Below are 22,592 nucleotides of genomic sequence, written 5' to 3'. Positions count from 1 at the left end.
TGCCACTGAAAAAAAGAAAAAGGATCATTATGCTCCTCATACCAGACATGGACATGCTTTGCAATTATCGTTTCTTTTTCTTTCATGGAACTTTGATGTACAGTATATTTCATTCTGATACTCTGTTTTTCTCTTCATAGTTGGAAGCTGAGTTTTATATGTGGGTGGGAGAGTTTCAGTAGAACTGAACGTCAAGGCCAGAGTCCTTGAAGAAACCATGCTGCCTCATCTACAAACTTCTGAAGAAAAACATTACAAATCAGTCTCGAATTCATGAAGCGGCTGCATAACAGTGTAACTCCAGGCCATTGTTGGTGGTGAAATTTACTACTGATCTGTCGTGTTGGCAGATTCTGTAAGAAATTTAATCTTAAGATCTATAGCCTAGTTGCAGGAATAGAGTCTCAGGAACAGTCCTTGGAAGAGACTTATAGTAGTGTTATTTTAATAGCTTGCTTCAGATGGCTCAGAGTTTGACTGCAGTAAAATCTGCAATCAAAGTACAAGATATAGTACATTCATACACTGTAAAAGTTTTCCGCTGTGAATCTGGTACTGTTGCTTTGTATTTTCTCCTGGATGCCACACGGATCAGAGACTCTAATAGATTCAGCATGACCAGTAGATTAATTGTACCTTTCTTTCTCCTACTTTATTTGCTAATCATAAGATCATTACATTACTCGCTCTTGGCAATGTCCGTACATCTTGAACTGTAGATCAGGTAGTATCAAAAGTATTGCAGACCTTAAGCCCAAAAAAAGTTGCATGTTAAGGCTGTCGTGCTCAAGGGCACTAACAAAAGTAATAATCAACTTATAGCCCTCTTGACGTTTGTCATTAGGAATGCAGGTCGGAATATCCATCGGGTGCTTTAACGGATGACCTTATTTTCCTCAGCCTCTGGATGAACTCCATTAAAGGTTTACGGTGGCTGTAATTTGAGGAAGCCTCTCATCATGCTCTGCCTCTACCTGACCTGAGGGGAAGAACGATTCTTTCAGTGAGCAACATCAGTTAGAAGGGGTTTGCTTTGGGATTCAGACAGACATTGTATTTTAGATCAAAATAAAATGTTTTATATGCATCCCTTGATAAAACTAGAGATAATTAACAGACAATTGAGCAAAAATGACAACATTCAAATAACCTGTGTCATTAGGTTTGCTGACCTACGGGAACATCCACAATAGGTCAAGGTGCTTTGCATCAGTGAAGCAGGAGATGTACTAAACCTTAACCTGGAAAAACAACATGTTAATAGCAATCATTCATTATGAGGGTAAGTTGGAACTATGTTCTTGTCTGAGTGTGCATGCACTTGAGAGAAAAACACTGGACTTATTTATGAAACAGTCACATGAATCCAGAGCAATCCATCAAATGATACTCCAATTAATCAAACATAATTCCATCTGATTTTCATGGAAGAATTCAAGCAATTAATGCAATCAGACATAATTATCAGAGTCAGGGGTACAATGTGATGGCTAAGCACTCATCGTAATTCTCATCTGAGGCCAAATGCTGATTAAGTTGAAATGTTGATTATTTTGAAATAATATTATTACAGTGTAGTGAAAGTAGATGGTGAATCAAAGCCAAGGCTGAACTGAATGTTCATTGTTCCCTGTGGTTCCTCACTCCTTTCCTCCCTGCTAGTCAGGTTAAGCATTCAGCATATACGTACTGTATGGTACGAGACAGGCAGAAAATATCTGTGATGATTCTACCCTTAATATTCGCTACAAAACTTTCCCTCCTTTTTTCATGTTTATTGCTCTTAAGTGCATTTCATAATGTGATGGGTGCTTTGCATCTGTGGTTTTATAAAGCCATTTATTCTTGAATCTGTCAGAGTTGAATCCTCCCAACACACGAGAGGAGTATTCCATGACATGAAACAGAACAGAAACAATTATTGCCTTATTTTAGACACAGCCTTCAAATACTGTAACATTGCTAAAATATGAAACGGCCATATGGTTATTCATAGAGCATTTATTTTACAGTGAATCGACATATCACTCTTAAAATAAGTGACACTTTATATTTTTTCAGTCTTGGCAGATGTGTCATACTAAGTTGCTTTTTCCATGTTGGGTAAAAATGAGCCATTAAAAAACTCAGCCCAAACTATCCAGAAATGTGTGCGTCTGATGATAAAAAAAAAAGTGTTTACACATGACCCTAAAAGGGTACAAAAACATCGACTTTTGAGACATTGCAGAGGTTTAAAGCCAATTTTGCAAAAGCAGCACTGTTGCACACCATGAGATGGATCACATCTGGATTTTTTTTCTATTCCATTGTTTTGAATAAAGGGGGGTATGCAGTACAGCTAAATTCTCAAGCATGTACTGTAAGATATACATGCTTTTAGTTTGATGGGAATCATGACAGGGAAAAATCAGGTACTAATGCCCTCAAAATAGATGAGGTACTATCAGGACCTGAGGAGTATCAATTTGTGAATAGAGTATAACTTTCTTTTTATTTTTTTTGCATCGTTATCAGTCCTATTTTTTGGGTAAAAATCTTAAGTCATTAAGGCTGTCACTGTTTAACACACTTCACTACCTCATGTTTGACTCTAATTAATAATTCGTTGTGAATATAACTGCAGGCAATAGAGGTATACAAAACTGCAACTACAAGGGTCGTTCAAATCAAACAGGGACTTCTGATAATATTTCCTGTAAATTAAGGCATAAAACAGATTGAGATTTACCACATGTTTGGATGTTTGGATTAAAGTAGTTTGTGGAAGGCCAGTGTATGATGGTGTGATGCAGGCAGTCTGATCATTGCTCTGGTGTACTGTGAAAACTTTCTCCCTTGATGGTATACAATCACTATTGAAACACTTAGATTAGTGTAGTCGGAGAATGTTTTGGGAAATAAAGGTAATTTTTACCCTCATAACTGTGGTCTGTTATTCTTCACACAAAAAAGTCCTGGATTGACTTGAACACCTTTTATATAACTGTATTAACTTGTCGCTGAAATGCCTACATCTGTTAATTTCTTTATGGCCTAAATAAACAGTGTGGTGCTGATAATGCATTAACATATTTACTCTTGCTGGCAAACTAATGCTGCATTTGACTTTACATGGACCTATGGACCTACTGTAAATAAAATACAAAGTGTGGAAAAAACATTGTGTATTGGAGCCTGTGTTTTGTTAACAGCTAGTCAGCCAATTAACATTAGTGATCATAATCTCATGTGTTTATTTTTGCAAATCAGCAAACTCAGTGTTATAAATTTAATCAGTTAATTTTTTTATCTACAGTAATAATAAAATTTTAAATGTATTTAAAGCAGTTACGTAATATGTTACATTACAATATATTACAATACATCCTGAGTTCAGCATAGTTTTTTTCCCCATTCAGATGTTCCAATTTATGTGATTTTAAAGTTTTCAATAAATTGACCATTAAGTAGTTAAAAGGCAGCATGGTGGCTTAGCATTTAACACAATCACCTTGAACCTCCATTTACATTACATCTTAGGCATTTGGGAAACACCCTTATCCAGAGTGACTTACATTTTTTTTAAATCTCATTATACATCTGAGCATTTGAGGGTTAAGGGCCTTGCTCAAGAGCCCAACAGCCCAACATGGTGGTTGTGGGGTTCGGACCTTCCAAACCATAGTCCAATGCCTTAAACACTGTGCTACCCCTAACCTTAACGTCTTCAGTGTTGGGGGTTTCGAATCTTGTCTCCAGTCTGTGTGCATGGAGTTTGCATGTTCTCCTCATGCTTGATGACTTTCCTGTGGGTCCCTCTGGGTTTCCTTCCACAATCCAAAGACACATGTCGTTGGCTGACTGGCATTTCCAAATTAGCCGTAGTGAATGATAGGATGTCTGAGTGTGGATATGTGTACCTGTAAGCTGCCAGAAATCTTGAGTCTTCTACATTACTTCCATAAAAGCAATGTGACTACCTGCAATAAAGTCATAGGGCACTGTGGACAACCATTGCTTAGTGATGACGGTTTGATTGGACATACCTAAAAAAATATTTTTTACACATCCCTCAATCATTTTTTTAAATCTATTTTAAATCTAAATGACTCTAAAATCGTGGTCATTGTAAAGGTGACACATTTATTTTAAAAATAAGCACTATTGCACTGTTATTGTTATGCATATTGAATTGTATTTATAAAAAGGGATGAGAATCAAATTTAAAACTGCAGTAAATGTATAGGTCCTATGAAGCCCTGCACCATAAGTAAAATACTAAGAAGATTCATATGAATGGTGTAGAGCATTGTACAGTATAAGGAATTTTCTGATCATAAGAGGCTAATAGACTATAATGAGGTACAGTAACAGTAACATCTCATTATAGAAGATATTCAGGACCAATCTTCTCTTTGATGTGTCACCCAAAACTTCCCTGAAGTCCCTTTGAAAACAAACAGGCTGCTTCCCTATGAAAAAATGTGTGTTCGAGTATGTGTGTGCGTAGGATGGGGGCAGTTTCTATGCATCGCAAAGCATAACGCACAACACTAATCTGCTCATATGGTCTTCCGCTCAGTAGTCTGGATGTCTGCACTTACTCTTTCCCCTCAGGTGTCTTTGATTTCTACTTCAGTGTCTCTTCCTCCCCATCTCTATGTCACTTTGATGTGTCAGTCAAAACCAACCAAAAGGGCACACGTGAGAAACCAACCATTGATGATTAAAGTCACAAGGAATATATTCTCACCCCATTGTATCCATCTGTCTTTCACTCACTTCATCACTTGTGATACAGTATTTTTCACATCTAACACTTTTAAATGAATACGTCACATAATTATTGCAAACGATAAAGGAATGAGTCTATGACAGAGTCCAGAGAGGTTGGAACGTTGTAATAAATGCTATGAGCTCAGAGTTGCATGTGTAACATGGGTGATTTAAGCAAGAGTTGCTCAGTAGGTTTTCATTAAAAAATAATAATATAATAATAATATAATAGAGTATCTCTCCCTTCATGACATCATGCTAACCCAAGTGGAACAACACACACACACGCACACACACAAATGGATTAGCAGGCAGTGTCAGAGCAATTCTGCTAAAACTCTAATATAGCGGCTCTGTAGTAATCAGCTCTGTGGTAATCCTGTGGTACATCAGAGGTACTAGAGTTTCCTTGCCATATGAATACACCCACCCGCACACACACGCACGCACACACACAGACACATGCACACATCACTTAAACCAGTTTTGTAGTATCATTGAACTGTATTATTAGGTGGATTCATATAGAAGAAATGAACATCTTGAACATGTACAGTGTGGCAAACCCACAGGTTCAGAATATGCATGTCTTAAATTTGCCCTTTGAGTGGACCAGATTGTCTTTTACCAGAAAAACAAGGACCACAATGTCTTGATGTTTTTTATAAATTGAATCAAACGTAAAGGTTATAAGACTACATCTGGAAAAGTTATTAATGTGTTAAAGAATAGGAGATTCTGTGCTAGCTGAGTCTTGGTCCATCATTAACATACTTTACTTGGGACTTAACACTAATAAGCTAAGTGAAGTTAAAATAAGAGATGGGCTTTCAGTATTTAAAGTAAAACATAAAGAACCCTACAATTTAAGTATTTAGGTAGAGGCCCACAGGTGAAAAAAGAAAAATGACATTGAAATAACAATAATGACAAAAATAGCCCTCATGATAATAATAACCAGAAGGCCCTTTACAACCTACACCTTCATAGGGCTGCTGTCATAATGAGTGGCCCCTAATTATAACATTATTATATAGTTTTATGGTTCCCTCACACCTCCAGTGTTGTGTGTTTATTCATGAGTGCATGCTCTCTCTGTGTTTTTTGGGTTTCCACCAGGTGCTCTGGTTTCTCCCGCAGTCCATAGACAATAGATATGATTAATGTTTCCTTATTGCCTGTAGTGTGTCACTATGAATGATACTGGTTTGAATGCCTTGCGATGGATTGGCGCCCCATCAATGGCGTACCTTGCGTTGTGTCCTGAATTTCCTATCCAAAAATAGCAATTTTAATAATAAATTATTATTCAAATAGGAATTGTGTTAAGTGATAAATAGCCCCCAAGATTGCTGACGTCACATCATCTTTAAAACTGATATACCTAAAAGGAGTGTCAAGCTCTGGGAATTATTTTAATTGAAAAAAGAAATGAGTAAATAAATATAAAGTAAACTTTTCTTATTAATTGAAGGTACATACTTTATTTATTTATTTTTTCAATAAAAAAGTGAGGAATGACTAATTGGAATGAGATAATAAGAATTGTTTGGTTCTCGGGTCTGATTGGTCATTCTGAGTGAAATAACTCCTCCCCCTCTAACAGAGCGTTTGTGATGCCAGGCATTCTACACACTCACTACTTATTAACAGGGGAGGCAACGGGACACTTCATCTCTCTCTGTCTCTCACACACACACACAGACACACAACAAGTTTCTTGCAACTCCTTCAGAGCCTAAAATGTCATGACTTCAGCATCTCGCAGGGAATGCACTCTGACTTAAGGCAATGTTCACATGTCTTAAGGATTTCTGTGGGGGTTAGGGAGACACAGGTTCGGTACCATGCGTAACGGGACGCTGACGCGTAAGCGGCGCTCTTATGGAGTATAGCTTGCTGTTTTGTCAGACCTCCTGCACTGTTTCGTTTCACACGGGAAAGAACAGACTCCTGGTCGCGTGCATCATGCTGACACTTTGGGTGTACATGCTTTACTGCTGCGTGGGTTATTGCGCCTCCGTGCCGAGGTTCGCGGTGGACTCGGGCGGGAAAGGGACGAAGCCGGAGACCGCTGTGGATCCCTTCAGGGACGTTTACTCCAAAGCGCACTCGAGGGACTTGTTAAACAACGAAAACGACCTGGACAGCAGAGCAGACGAGTGGGATGAGAGTAAGGCTGAAATAAGGGCTGTGGAGGAAGAGACAGCGGCGACAGGTGCCTACAACGGGACGGAGATGAAGAAATTGCCACAGGCCATCATCATCGGGGTGAAGAAGGGCGGCACGCGCGCGCTGCTTGAGTTCCTGCGCGTGCACCCTGACATCAGGGCTGTGGGCGCGGAGCCGCACTTCTTTGACCGGAACTACGATAAAGGACTCGAGTGGTACAGGTGAGTGTGAAACTTCCTCTTGAGCAAAACTGCTCATATGTGCGTCCCGTTATCGGTGGGATGGTCGCATCAATGTGTGTATCTTTATTGGTTTACCTGGAAACTGGAAACCAGTTGCATTTTCCTTGGTGATGATGCATACTAAACAGTACAGTCTGGTATCATTATTTTTGAGGTTGCACTAGATTAGGAAATACTGTTTCAAATTCAGGATGTAGAGAACACAGTCGTCTTGCACCTCCAGGGTTCGGGTTCAATTCCCACCTCGGGTCTGTGTATGGAGTTTGCATGTTCTCTCCAAGTACTCCTGCAAAGATATGCAGATTAGGCTAATTTGTTTTTGCCAGATTGACTGTTGTGTGTGAATGAGTGTGTGGATGTTTGTGTGCCCAGCCATGGATTAGCACCCTGCTTAGGGTGTACCCCGCCTCGTGTCCTAAATATCCTGGGATAGGCTCCAGGCTTCCCCATGATCCTGTACACAGGATAAAGCATTATAGACGATCAGTAAGAAAGTGAGTGTAATTTTGTGGAAGCACCAATGATGACAATGATGATGATGATGATGATGATGATGACTGGTCCTAAAGAAGTGTCCTCATGAATTTGGATTAGATGAAGCACTTAATACAGTGGACATATGGGTACAATGCTGACAAAACCTCCACTCCAGATTAATACCCATGGATTAATAATGGGCACATTGCCTTGCTTTAATATACTACTATTACTACTACCAATGTTAATAATAATACAAACTTTTCATTATAGTATCATTTTGCAGTTAATTATTATTGTTGATGGATTTAACATTTTTAAATGCACTTGTTGCCTATTTCATTTACATTATACATACAGTATAACACACACTTACAGTATATAACAGTAAAAAAATATTTCAGAAAAGGTTCAGTAATGGTGAGGTAACAATAGCCTTCATTATGACTTGTCCTGTTCTCTGATGAAGACATTTAAGATGTCATGCAAGAAAGGTACAGGTGATTCACCTTTAAACTTCTAGCATGGTGATTCATCATGCTTTTGTGCTACCTTTAAAGTCTGTGGGATCAGTGCTTTATTTTGTACACTCACTCCTTTCATTGTTAGTCACGTTTGTCCGGTAGTTAGTCCATGTATATGTAAAGATACTGACATATAATGCCACAGCAGGTACAGGAAATCCTGCTTTGGCAGCCTAAGAAAGAAAAAAATATTTTTTGACAGAGACAGGGTCATTCACACACACCATGTTGTTTGCAAATTGACTCCTCACTGAACATTTCTTCCCGCACAGAGCAAAGTCTGGTAATGGTGAATCAGACCTAAACTGAACTTCTGTAATCATAAAACAAACAGAGCCTATGCAAACACATGGACGTTTTAATGCAGCATTTGGTCAATTTTTCTTGCACAACCATACTGGGTACTGTCAGTTAGTCACTTCACAGAAATCCTAAATTTATTATTTTAAGTATACCTGATAATAAAAATTAATTATTATCTTAAAAAAATTATCTAGTATGAAAAAATATGAAATATTTTAAATTTATGCGTAAATGATAGAGTCTAGCAAAATTATTTGTTTATCATTCTGATAATCTACTACAAATCATCATCCTCTCTGACTATCATATAGATCTCTCACTGTCCATGTTCAAAGTCCAGATAAATTGGGGGAGCTGCGTCAGGAACGGCATCCAGTGTAAAACCTGTGCCACATCAAATATGCAGACCCATTGAACTGTTGAAGTGATGCCCCAGAAAATAGGAGGGAAAAACCTATTATCATAATTTTTTAATGGTGGGATTTCTTCAAATTATCTTTACATCTTGAGCAGAGGATGAATGGTATGGTTTTATAGCTTATTCAAAGCTGATTGTGCCTTAGGAATCAAAATTATATCGTATCATGTGTTAGGCTGAGGTTTATCCCCCTAATACTTTTACTCACTCTTGAAAAAATGAAATAAAATATAGATGAGAATTATATACATTAAATGAGATTTTCGAATCTCTCATGAAGCATAGCAGTGTGTGGTTACTAGACAGCCACTCACTACAGTCCATTGAGTGGCTGTCGTATGCATTAGTTGTCTGAATCAGTCCAAGGCTAGGGTCAACCTTTTACCCGTTTCTTAAGTATAGAATGAATCACAATTTGGAGGAATAGTTTTTTTGTGCTTGAATGATTATTGTGTATGATGAGAAGAAGAAGTAATCACTTTGCTCTCAGCATGTGCTGAATCCAACTATAAAGAGTGCTTCATAGTAGTCTATTTTTGGAAGAAAGACAACTGAATACTTTCTGTCTCTGTTCCCCTCCAAAGAGATGAGGAATACTGAGCTAAACAAAGAGCTCTCAACTATACTGTATGTAACTGTTAATTGTGTGATTAAAACAGCTGGAATGAACAATGAGCCTTATGCTTTGGATGATATTTCTGTGATCAGGATTAAATGTGGTATAAATGGTTTGAATGTCTCAATCATTTTTTAAGCCAGTATGTTCATGGCAGCAGCAGGCACACTGCTCTAATGATGATCCCATTCACAAAACCAACTCTGCTGTCTAATTAAAACATCTCGGTATGAGGAAATCTAGTCAGGGCCATGCACTGCTGCCTGACCTCCACTGGCAACTCACACAATTAAAGCTCCCTAATGACTGCTCAGAGCACAGCTTTCATTGTTAGTCTACACCACTTGTAACTCCTGTGTGACCCCGTGACCTGTAATAACATCTCGCTTTTTCGCCTGACCTGCAGTCAGTAATGTTGCTTGCAAACATAAATGTTCAGAAAGTTGAGGAAAGGATGCCATGCTCTCCTGTTAAGCTCTCTCTGTAGAGGATTCAAGGGTGTTGGCCCACTGGTCACACTAGGATGAACCAGTTGGATGGATGGCTGAATTTATCCAGTAAGCCTCACTGAATAGTTCTTTAGACAGAAGTCCAGAGAAAGGAGCATGTGGTCAGGAGCCAGTGCCCCCTGCGGATACATTCAGCGAGACTTGCACTGTGGGTCCGACATTATAAAGGCAGCCATGTGTTTCTGTAGAGGCTTTTGGATAGAGCAGGGTTTTTCCTGCAACAGACATGACATTTATGACTTTTTAGTCAACAATGCACTAATTACTTTTTCAATTATACATATTGATGTCTTAATGTGCTCCCATTTTTGTTTAAGTGTACCCCTAGACAAAGTACCATACTTTAAAATAATCAACACATAAGTGCTGTTTGTTGCCATATTTTCTGAAGAGTATATTAAAACACGCAGCGCTATGTGTGTGTGAGAGTGCAGCAGATGCTTGCAGTAAATCGAGAGCGCGACTCTATTGAGAGCTCAGCAGAAGCAGCCGGGCTGTGAAAAGGAGGCGGCAGAGCCCCTAAGGTCTACATTAACCCTGGCGAGAGAGAGCATGCAATTAGAGTGAATTGTGTTGTTTCTTCCTTCACTTTGTATGCAAATGTGCTCAGGAGGGTGAAAGTGTTTTTTGACTAACACAGCATGATCTTTTACTTGAAAAAAAAAGAGAGAAAAAAAAAAACCCTGGAAACCTTTGACCCAAGATGAGTTTCTAAATCCTAGACAGTGGTAGACCTGTGGAACGTTTCTCATTCTTAAACATATTCATAGAAGAAATCTACTTTTCACAATTGATTCACAGATAAAGTGCTTGTTAAACTCTCTACAGCAAACCTATTCAACAGGCAGCCTACAGACCAAACATGGCACCTATCCATGGTTCCAATGCACTATTCAATAAATCATAATAATGAATAAAAAATATCAACGTGGAATTCTGTATAATTCACACTGTTATTCAAAAACCTCCAAACATGAATAGTAGCAGTTAACACTCAATCTATTAGCTACTCTTTCTGTGACTTCAGAATGATCAGCCTGATATATTAATCATGTTGTTTTGTGGAAGCCGTCTAGTATAAAACTTGTTAAAAAAAAGTATAAAAACTTGATCCTGGTTATGTGTAGATTGTGTAAATGACTTTTAACCCCAGCAAAATGTTGAATTTTTAAATACTTCCTCTGTTTTTCATGGCTACTCTTTGGTAAGCATAAGGTGGACATTTTTTTTAGCTACTAAAATCCCAGCAGGAAATATTTAAAGAATGTTTAGTGCCATTTTAAAATGTCTATATAGATGAGTGAGTGAGTAAATATCACAGGGACTGCCCCATCTGCCTCACATATGGCTCACCTTCCAAGAAAGTTGAATGATGCAAAGGTTTCTTTTACATTTGAAAAATTTTGCTTTTTTAGACAGTAGGGAAATTTGGAAAAGTTTGTAAGAAAATACGAAAAGATAATGACAATGAAATATACATGTAAATTAGTATTGTAATATGATCTTAGGGACTGTTTTGACTGTTTTGAAACATTTGAAATATTCGTTGTCCATAATGTAATAAAAGTTGTCCATATGAGTTTGGCAGAATGATGACAAATCAGCAGCTTCTCTTAAGCCTACTTTACTGAATTGTGATGAAGATCGATATACTTTACATAATTAATATACCTTAAGGAATTTATTTATTAATAAAGTCCATAAAAAATCACTTCAATGCTGTGAAACCTCTTCAAGTAGTCCACTTCAAGAATTACACATCATTAGCATGTTTTGTCAGCAGTTGAGTTTATGGTCCTTGGTTTATTGCTCTGTTTTTCCTATTATTATTATTATCCCAGTAAAAGCAGCGAATAGCCCTTTTTAATTTCAATTTAATTATGGTACACAAGACAGTTTTAATATAAAACACAGCTAAGGGTCCTTGCTTTAAAATGGTGCTTTTATGCACAAATGAGCAAAACTGCTATGAAGGCATTACGTACTGTACAGGAGGTGTTTTCTAAAGGTGGGAGCAGTGGAAAATGCTATGAGGAGTTTCATACGAATGGAAAGGTGACATAATGTAGACAAATAAGCTGCCCACATCATCCCACATTGTTTTTGATTCAAATCTGGAACATGTCCCGAAGAAACTGTCAGATTTTTTGAAGTGGCTGCATACCACCACCCTGTGTCACCTCTTGTGTGGTTTAACAAAGAAAGATGTTCTCAAAGGAATTTCGTCCAACCACACACACACACACACACACACACACACACACACACACACACACACAGGTTGTTTTATGCACCACCATTGCATTGTGTCTCAACCAGGTTATGTTTTACCCTAAAGCAACATGCTGAAACAGCAACAAAACACTTCACATATTCAAGGACATAAAGCTGTTCTTGAACTAGTGTATCACTACCATGGGTCTCTGCTAGCATAATAAGTACCCAGAGAGGAACTGTATTCTGGTGCAAATTAGTGCTTTGCCACTCACTCACCATCTCATTAGAGCATTCTGAGTGAACTTCACACCAGCAAACACTCAACGCACTTAAAGACTCCTACTTGAGCCTTTGAACGTGTGACCTGATAGCAGCCAATGTAAACACAGGTTTTGGAGACAGCTCTTCAAACACTAGCACGCCAGGATCTAGATCTGCAGACATACCTCACCTCTACCCAAGACACAACACATCTGCAACAACTATGCACACCAAAATCTCTTGCTTTTAGATTTATATCCTATGGGAAAGTGAGGTCAAGCATTCACCTAAGATCATGTTAGCATGCGACAAACCTACACAAAGACAAGCAACATCTGAGTTGAGATTTTGTACGTTCTATACAAATTAGGTACGACAGTAAAAAGGAATGATTGCTGTAAACGGATCCACACTGATCAATCCTTTAGTGTTCACAACATCATTTTTACATGGAATGCATTACCATTTGTGGTACAAAAATGGACAAGGAGGTTGGACAACCTCTAATTAAATTTGGATAGAAACATTATGAAGAAAATGAAAGCTTGGAAGGAAGCACAGATTGTTGGAGCCTCTGGCGAGTGCTCATATAGCTTGTTTTGCTGATCTGGCAGCGAAGCTAGTACAAACACTAGCCTGTGACATATAAATCAAACAACCATTTTCTACACTGATTTACATAGTTTCATTGTATTTAAATAATTAGCCTTAGAAATAATCCTATAAACGTAATAATATCTCTCAATTGAACAAATCACTTGAAATAACTTAAAATCTGTAGGCATTAATAAATGATGATCTCCATCTAGGCCATGTTTCTGACTACAGAGGCGTTCGCATTAAGGAATTTCCTTTTAATTTCTTATACCATTTGATATAGATATGACACAATTATTAAGATTTAATCCATGTTAGTGTGATTTTTTTTACTTATGCTCACATGATTTTATGTATATGTATTTTGTTGTTTTGCTTTTTTTTGGCCTTGGGTTTATGTCTTGATACCTCACTATAAGACTGGTATGAATATGGTTGTTTTACACCTTGTGTTTGGATTACATTGGGTAAGTTAACTGATGTGCACAATAAAAGGGTAAAGCTTCTCTTGTTGAACCCTGGCTCTGAGTCTCCTGATTCCCTCATCATTTAATTCTCTGATCAAATCCAAAAAGATTTACAATTTTAACCACCTTCCTGAACTGTTTGATAGAGCAAATTAAATGTCTTAAAATGAAAATCCTGTTGGTTCTTGGGTGCTTGATTATTAAAAAATGTTAAGCTGTTGTTATGAATCATCTAAGCGATTCCATGACGAACAATGTAAAACTCATGCCATACTGTTCGACACTGTGGAAAACTGTCTAAAAGTTGTAACAATTTACATAGCTATGACAATCAACTATGACAATCTGCTATGAATTGTAAAGACTTGTCAAAACCTGCTTTATCTTTAATCCCCTATGATTTATCAAGAATTGCTATATGGTTTTTCTTATAAAAAGCCATTTTCATAGTTATTCATTTAAGTCCTAATGTGCTTAGAACATTCAGGTCCTAAGGTGTATTCTAATGTTATCTTTATTATCTTGTCTTGTATAATACTTTGTTTAGTGATTTTAATTTATAAACTATTTTGGGTATATGAAGAAAATGCAATATATAAAACACATAACTGTATATCCTATCATATCATATGCTTCATTTAACTCATGGTGTCAATTTTATGTTTTGTTGTGTGAACAGGAAGTTTGATGTCATCACATAGGGCCTCAATACACAGTAGCAATTAACAAGTTAGCTAGTCACCTTAACATCTTTTCTGACCATTAAACTCACCATAAGCAAAAAAAACATTGCTAACAGTGCAATGAACAAAACTGACTTTATTTTCACAGCTTTTACGGACATGAGTACATTTTACGGTAGTTTGGGAGTTTTTGGAGAAAGAGAGAAGAATCAGTATGCAATTGCCCTCTTTCTCTCGAAAGTAGGATGTTGTAAATAATTTGTGGGCATCGGGGAGCCGACGCCCACAAATCATATACCAATTTGTTATCAAAATGTGGCAGGCTCCCTGATCTATGATAGATGTCGTGTAACATTGAAATCCAGAGGTGTAAAATTTCATGTAATTTGTCTCAGATAGCTAGCTAGCAAAGAAGCACTTAGCCAACCCTCAAATCTCTTTATCCTCCCTATTTAAGTGCACTGCATTGATAGTACAAATAAAGCATTCTATCATGTTATGTAGTGGACTATGTGCCAATTCCACAAGTGAATTATTGCTGTGTTGGTTGGGAATCATACAGCTGGTAATACCAAATGATCAAGGGGGAGTTCACAGTGAAAAACACGTAACTTATTAGAACTTTGGCAATTCTTGACCAACACTTGAAATCGTGCTATTTCAGGGAGTTTCATAGAAATTAGCATGAACCACCTGCAAGTTCCAAAAACTGATATGATCCAACTACAAATAAGCTGCACACTATGATGTTTTTTTTTAGTCAGCAAATATATTTAAAACTTTGACTTTTGCTCAAAATATTGCTTATGTCTAGAGTTTCTCCGCCACCAAGACTCTAAAACCCTGATGAAAGTCCTTCAGTTTTCACTAAGCTTGCACTAGTTCAGGGTCAACTTTAGGAAATGACTCCAAGGTTAGGCAAATTATCTCAAGAGAATCACATTTTTTCTTCAGGGTGGCTTTTTGGAAAAATGTTTTTCATAATTCTAATCCATGTTTGTTTTGCATGGGGACTGTGTGTAAATTTGTATCTGTAGTAAGTTTCTGAGTCCCTCGGGCTGCCAGAAACAGCCCCCGGCGCTCTGGTTGTGTATCCAAGAGATGGGGAGAATAATTGCAGCGATGCTGATTTGCTGCCTCTTTTCCCACATGCCCCTCTCTCATTAGCTTGCTGCTTTTTTCAGCCTCTGTGATAATGATAATGGTCTAGAGAGATTTTGGACAAGGAGAGATAGATAGGGAGAGTGTGAGAGAGGAGTGGTTCAGAAGATTACATGGGAATATACACCATGCTGCGTTTAATGTGGTATTCGATTAAGCAGGAATACTCAGCTCAATTCAGTGCATTTACCTCATGAAGTCCTAATGTAGTCCTTCATTTTCATTTCCTCTTGCTCACCAATCTTGCATTAAATGATTAGATATCATGTTTTTCATGCCTACTGATGTCTGTATTTTGTGTGGTGCCATGCCATCCTTTTGTATTAACCAGGAACAATTTTTAGTAAATCCCTGAAACATGCACTAAAATAAAGCACTTGCTGATTTTACATTGTATATTTACTTACAACTAAAATATTAAAAAAAGACATGGGGTGAAATTGGTACAAATAAATCAAAATATGATTCAAATGTTAATCAATTTCTTGTTACAGTGAGTAAAAAATTTAGGTGAAAAAGCACTGACAGAAATTTGATAATACACACCAAAATCAGAAAAGTGTATCATGATATTAACATATCCCTGTGTAATATCATATTGCTCAGACGTGGTGTTAAGTGTTTTCTCACTCATTGTCTGTCTCTGGAGTCCTCTGCCTTCACGTAAACCACATGGACCCATCTGATGCTGGAAAGCACCTAACTCTGTCAAATCCCACTTGGCCTGCATCAGCCATTCCCTGAATGCAGGCTAAAGTTAAAGGGCTAGTTTCCCAATTATAGGACCAGGCTGACCCTGCTGACTGTGCCAGCGAGGGAGGAACTATTACACAGGCTCAGATATGCATGAGATTTGATCTAATGAAATACTGCATTTATCTCAAAGGAGTTTTTGATTGCTCCCTTGAATCAACAACTTTTAATACTGAAATCTTTGTAGTAGCTGTTGAAACTGTAGGTTTCAAAATTCTGTATATTTTCAGCATTTTACAAATTTGAAAAAAAAAATAATAAATTTAGGCACTGGATTGTCAAATTTGTCAGTGAGCCAGTTCGCTCATTTGTTTCGCATGTGGAGATCCAAAGATGATGTCATTGATGAAAACTGCTGAAGAACATGAGTTAAATTAACATGAACATAAAGGGACACTTGTTTTTCTTTTTATTTTGTGCCTTAATATAACTCTAGTAATGAGGTGTGTTATCACCACTCTGGGTTCTGTATGAGACAGATGGTACACATTCTGTAGGTCTTTGCCTCTGCTTAATCTCAACCCACAGTTCAGTGTGTTGGCAATCCTTTATAGAGCCTCTGATTTCTCTAAATGGCAGTTGGTTATGGATCATAAAAACTAATTTCCAAATGATACTGCCCTAGGGTCTGACCCGGATTAACCTACTACATCTTGTTGCTGAGACAGCAACTAGCTTGAGGGCAAAGACAGAAGAATGCGGATAGCTTATAGATAGTTGATATTTAAAACATTCGTCTTCCTTTGCTAACACCATTGTCTTGTTTTCTAGAGAGCTGATGCCTAAAACTATAGAGGGCCAAATCACCATGGAAAAGACCCCAAGCTACTTTGTGACAAAGGAGGTCCCAGGCCGCATCTATGCCATGTCGAAGGACACTAAGCTGATTGTGGTGGTGCGGGACCCGGTTACACGAGCCATCTCAGACTACACACAGACGCGTTCCAAGAAACCAGACATACCCTCCTTTGAGAGCCTGACCTTCAAGAATGCAACAGCAGGCGTGATTGATGCCACATGGAGTGCATTGCAGATTGGTATGTATGCCCGGCACCTAAAGCGCTGGCTGCAGTTTTTCCCACTCAGTCAGATGCTGTTTGTGAGCGGTGAGCGGCTAATCACTGACCCAGCTGGTGAAATGGAGCGTGTGCAGGACTTCCTAAACTTAAGGAGGTTGATCACAGAAAAACATTTCCACTTTAACCCAGCCAAGGGCTTCCCATGCCTAAAAAAGCCAGCAAGCAACAGCAAGCCCCACTGCCTGGGCAAAACCAAAGGACGCACACACCCTAACATCCGTCCGACTGTGGTCCGTCAACTGCAAGACTTTTACAAGCCATTTAACAAAAAATTTTACCTCATGACTGGGCAAGATTTTGGATGGGATTGACAAATGATTGACAAAAAAACACTTTGTAAAAAAAATTATTTGTGTAAAAAGAATAGAAGTCTATTTAATGCTATTTATTGCATTCAATCCATTTTTATGGGAATTGGTGAGCTTATTATTTAATAGGTTTGAGTAACTGCATTACCAAATTGGGACCTTTGAGGTGAATGAGCAGTAGAAATTCAAATGAGGAGAACCGTCCCCAAAAGGAAGACAAAAGCACAATGAAATTAGTAACGGGTAAACAGTGCCAGTCTTGTGCAGAGAAAATGTCCTTTTTCTTTAGTCCATCCATCAAGCAATAGCATCTCTTTTAAGTGTCTATACAATTTCTATCCTTAGAAGCAAAGCATTCCAGACCCTAATCAAATTGTTCTGAGTCCATTATCTCATAATGTTTTCTTAGCATTTGATTAATCTCAGAGAAAGGGTCTTTTAGGATGGGTCAGTTTGGTGTGCCAGCTGATCCACTACTAGTTCAGGTTGATCAATACACTACACTAAATGATACACAACACCAATTATGATGAAAAAAAAACTGACAGACACAAGCTCGGAGGCAAAAAAGAAACTGTCCTTATATTGATTCAACTCTGGAGGGATTTTACAATAATATTTAACCTAATTTTATTTGTCAGCAGTGCTTTATGTTGTTATAGAATATATATAAAATTATTAATTTATATTTGTTTTATTGAACAATTCTACCTGAATCCTGGGAACTTTAAAGAATATAAGGTCTAATGTTGCCAAAATGTGTGACTCCTCTGACGAGGGAGTTCACAAACCTCTCCATACCATAATCGAGTGCTTCTTCGCTGGGAGGAGAGGTTATAGTGTCATGGCCTCGGTATTTTGTTGAAGAACAGGATAGGGAGGACAAATACTCCCAGATTCTTTGGCAGAGCACGGCAGGATCATCAGACCTATTTGGATGACCTCAGAACTGGACTTCGGAACTAAACAAAACGAATAAATAAACTGAAATGCTGATTAAGCCATGTTTGTCACAAATATAAAGTGCTTGATTCAGGGAGATCAGAGGACATGGATTCAATTCATAATAGCATAACACTGATCTTGCTATTTCATAACACACTGTATTTCCAATAGTTTATGTTAAATAACAGAGAAACACTAAGATGTAAAGATCTACAACATCATCTGCTTGGTTTAAGTCATAAGTTACATTTTTAGGCACAGCAAGAAAAGAACAGAGTTTCTTCGGACAAATATTTTTATAAACAGGTTATGTATATTTGGTTGAGTTTTATTCAACCCTATTAAGGAAATGACATTTTCTCTTCTTATGGCTTTCCAGAGTAAGTTGTTCAAACCGAATACTCTATTTATTGTGGTATTCAAATGTTGTTGCTTTTTTCTTTTCAAATTGAAACAAAATGCCTGTCAGGAGATTGATACTATGAATACTTTATGATACAGTATTCTTCTGCAATGAGAAAATAAATCTATTTTACCAAAATGTGTCGTCCAGATTTTTTCATGCCATTAACAGCCAGAATGCTCTGTCACAAAATGGAGACAGAGTTCTGTCCTGTGTTATAGTTTTGGACTGAGGCAAATGTATTACTCCACTCAGGCTCCTGTCAGGCTGCTGCTGAGTACTGTACTGTATGTGACTACAGTCGAGCTCCATCATGTATTCCATGAAGTCATCTAGCTAATGAGCATAAGTACTGCACAGTTGTTTCTGAGTTTTAACTGAACCCACTGAGCTGCATAAAATTTTTGGAGGATGCATTGTGGTCTTCAATTCAATTTAGTTGATTTTTATAGCGCTTTTAAAAATGGTCATTGTCACAAAAAACATCTTTACAGAATCCAAAAAAAAAACTAGGAAAATGGTGAGCAAGCCGAGGGTGACGGTGGCAACTAAAAACTCCCTGAGATGTCAGGAAGAAACCTTGACTCAACAGGGAACCCATCCTCATTTCTGTCATATCAGATAAAGCTTGTCATCTTCCAGGGAAATGTTTTAAAGAATGACATCTAATTCCTGCTGCAGCTTCTACCTAAGAAATTCAATTTACGACAAGACTAAAACTGGCATAGATGGGCCAGAAGGCTTTAGCTTTTGAGAGTTTGTGCCAGTGGGTGTGTAAAATGTGCTTGGTTTGACCAGTGAGGTCTGTCTCGTTCCTTAATCATGACATTTGCTACTATAAGTCTTATTTAAAAGTGATTGCTTATTTCACATCTGAAAAAGAAAATAAACTCTGATAGCCCAATAAAACATTTTGCTTTTTATATCACATCATTAACATTTTTATCTGTCTCACTAACCAGTACATGGTTGATCAAACAAACAAAAAAAAAACCAGACATACTGTAGATAATTAGATAAATGTGATTACTGAGGTTGGAATTAAAGTTAGTCTTAGGTGTGACATAAATTAATAATTACAGCAATGTACAGTGGTGCGTGCGTGTGTGTGTGTTTGTGTGTGTGTGTGTGCATGCATGTGTGTGTGTGTGCGTGTTAATTGCTAAGCGCCCAGCTGGGACATTGTTGTTGTTGTTTGTGTAGATATCCTCGGGCTGTTGTGTGCAAAGCTTCAGCTGTCTCCAGGTTGTGAGACACAGTGAGTTAACACCTGGCAATTCACAACACTCTCATCTTATAGTAAAGCTCACAGGGAAAAGGGAGAAGAAGCTAGAAAACCATGTTCAGTGATTAGGGATTAGAAACAACAGGCTGTCATTGTGTCATTTCTTTTGGGGATGGTCATGTATGAAAAACTCATTTCACATTGCATGCAGTTGGCTTCTGTTTGGTCAGGTATGTGTGTATGAATCCCTGGATATCTTTAGTAAATGGTGGCTGTAAACCTCAAAGCCTTGTAATGAAGTTAGACACTAAAACCCATGTGATCTCCTGTAAGCCTCTTGAGCACAAAGTATAATAGCTCCAGGTATACTGTGCTAAGCTGGGGTGATTATTGAATAAGAATGTAGGAAATGTGGGAAAGGTTATGGGGTACATGGAGAAACTATATATTTGTCACATTGCCTTTTTCATAATAAGTCCAAATACGACTAGCAATCCAGTCTACTGTGCCTTCTGCCCTTAGAATCTTAAAGAATTTCTATTGGCTGCATTTCATAATTATTTGATTGATTTGGCACATACTGTATGTGAATGAAATAAAACAGCTTGTGTTAAAAAAAATAATAAAAAAGTCACTTCACTCATTAATCACTTCATGAATTTCTATGATCTCTTCCAGTCATAATATTTACACAGTACTGATGTGTAGAACAAGAACTTCAGTCATCAATTAGACAAATGCCTCTGGTTCATTTGCCTTGGGCTTTCAACTGTACTTGACACGGCCTAATCTTAGGAAGCAGATAACCCTTTGGTGCTGGAGTTTCGTGGTGATTGGTCCTGGTGGTCCTGGTAAGAAGGGTCAAACTGATTAAAGTCAAGAGCATTTTCTTTTCCATTAAGCCAGTTTATGACTATAGCTTAATTGCTGGTGATGACACCAAGTATACCAGGTATGGTAAATTCAGCATACCTGTAGGTCCCTCCAGACTTATTAAGATGATTCATTTATTTGTCACATGTACCACATGTTTTTCTATTTTTTTCATACCCTTGTTAGGAAGCTGGGGTCAGGACACAGGGTCAGGCAGGATACAACACTCCTGGAGCAGATAACGTTAAGGACTTTGCTCAAGGACTCAACAGTGGCAGTTTGGTGGCACTGGGCCTTGAACCACCAACCTTCCACTATTAAACTGTTTGAGTGACCACTGCCCCAATGTTTTTTTCCGATCACAATAAACATTTTTTCACCACATTCAAGTTCAAATTTTATTTGTCACATACACAATCATACACAGTACGATATGCAGTGAAATGCTTAGACAACTGCTTGTGACCTAAGAATAAAAGCATATGAATTGGAAATAAATATGAAAAATAAAATAAAGGGTAAGTTTAACTAGGGAAGAATAAAATAAAAATATACAAATAAAAGTTAAAAATAAAATAACTGTACACAAAAATACACAATATAGAAAATATATGGAAAATATATGAAAAAAATGTAAAACAATAAGAGCAGCCGAATAAATGGTAATAAAAGTTTAATGTCCAGCAGTAATGTCCATGGTTGTGCAATCCACATATTAAAAGTGACTTATGCAGTGCAAATATGCTTAAAGTGATTTATTTAAAGTGACTTGTGATGGAGTGATTTGATGACCACGGAGTGTAGTTGTGCAGTGGCCACTAGTGCAAACAAATGTCTAGAATGTCCAGTGTGTGTGTAAAAACCATATGTGCGGGTCAGTACTGTGTGGTGGTGTGATTGCGATTGAGAGACCGTATTGCCTGCGGGAAGAAGCTCCTCCTCAGTCTCTCTGTGTTGGCCTTCAGGGAGCGGAATCGCTTTCCTGACCTCAACAGAGAGAACAGTCCATTGCTGGGGTGGCTGAGGTCCTTCACGATCTTCCTGGCCTTGGTCCAGCACCGCCTGCTGTAGATTGCGTGCAGGTCAGGGAGCTCTGTGCGGATGGTGCGCTCAGCTGATCGCACAACCCTCTGTAGAGCTCGTCTGTACTGCAAATGTGCAAAAAAAATGCACATTTCGGTATTTTGGTGCAAGAAATATCCCTTTGTGTTTTGTCAACGATGTAACATGCACAGTGATGGTTAAAAAACATTACGACAAAATTGCATGCAATGTATCATAATTTTTCCTGTGCACAAAGCAGGTGATGTCACAAATTAGTTCAAGCCTATCTGGGTGAAGAGTTGTGCTAATAAGACTCAGCTGGGTTAGTTACTGGATGGAACACATATGTGGGAAACTTTTACTTTCTGAAGCCAGGGTATCCAACTCTGCACAGAAATGGTTAGAACTCTGAAATTCTCCGGTGACTTGAGAACTTCTGTATTAAATGTCTGTTCAACAATCCTCAGAAAGCAATCAAGCATGCATTGATTGAGTAAGTGGCACCACAGTGATCCAGACGTCTTCCAGGAGGTTTTCGAGGGAATGAAGGACTTCAT

At 38.0% G+C, this 22,592-nt stretch overlaps 1 protein-coding gene across 1 annotated transcript; it reads left to right on the top strand.

Annotated features, from left to right (window-relative positions):
• The first annotated feature begins 6,438 nt into the window (after positions 1 to 6,438).
• hs3st3b1a (heparan sulfate (glucosamine) 3-O-sulfotransferase 3B1a) lies at positions 6,439 to 19,022 on the top strand. The gene is made up of 2 exons (XM_053515406.1): positions 6,439 to 7,151; positions 16,930 to 19,022. The coding sequence occupies exons 1-2, from the start codon at positions 6,643 to 6,645 to the stop codon at positions 17,546 to 17,548; spliced, it is 1,128 nt and encodes a 375-aa protein (XP_053371381.1). The 5' UTR covers positions 6,439 to 6,642; the 3' UTR covers positions 17,549 to 19,022.
• Positions 19,023 to 22,592: the final 3,570 nt, after the last annotated feature.

The sequence above is a fragment of the Clarias gariepinus genome, chromosome 16, assembly GCF_024256425.1.
Source record: "Clarias gariepinus isolate MV-2021 ecotype Netherlands chromosome 16, CGAR_prim_01v2, whole genome shotgun sequence".
Taxonomy (NCBI): Eukaryota; Metazoa; Chordata; class Actinopteri; order Siluriformes; family Clariidae; genus Clarias; species Clarias gariepinus.
The sequence above is the reverse complement of the archived record's forward strand: the minus strand, read 5'-3'. Positions and strand labels throughout refer to the sequence as shown.

Excerpts from the sequence above, each read along its gene's own strand:
- hs3st3b1a (XM_053515406.1), top strand. The coding sequence starts at position 6,643 with ATGGAGTATAGCTTGCTGTTTTGTCAGACCTCCTGCACTGTTTCGTTT. Across the intron at positions 7,152-16,929 it reads AAAGGACTCGAGTGGTACAG|AGAGCTGATGCCTAAAACTA; the intron begins GTGAGTGTGAAA and ends CTTGTTTTCTAG.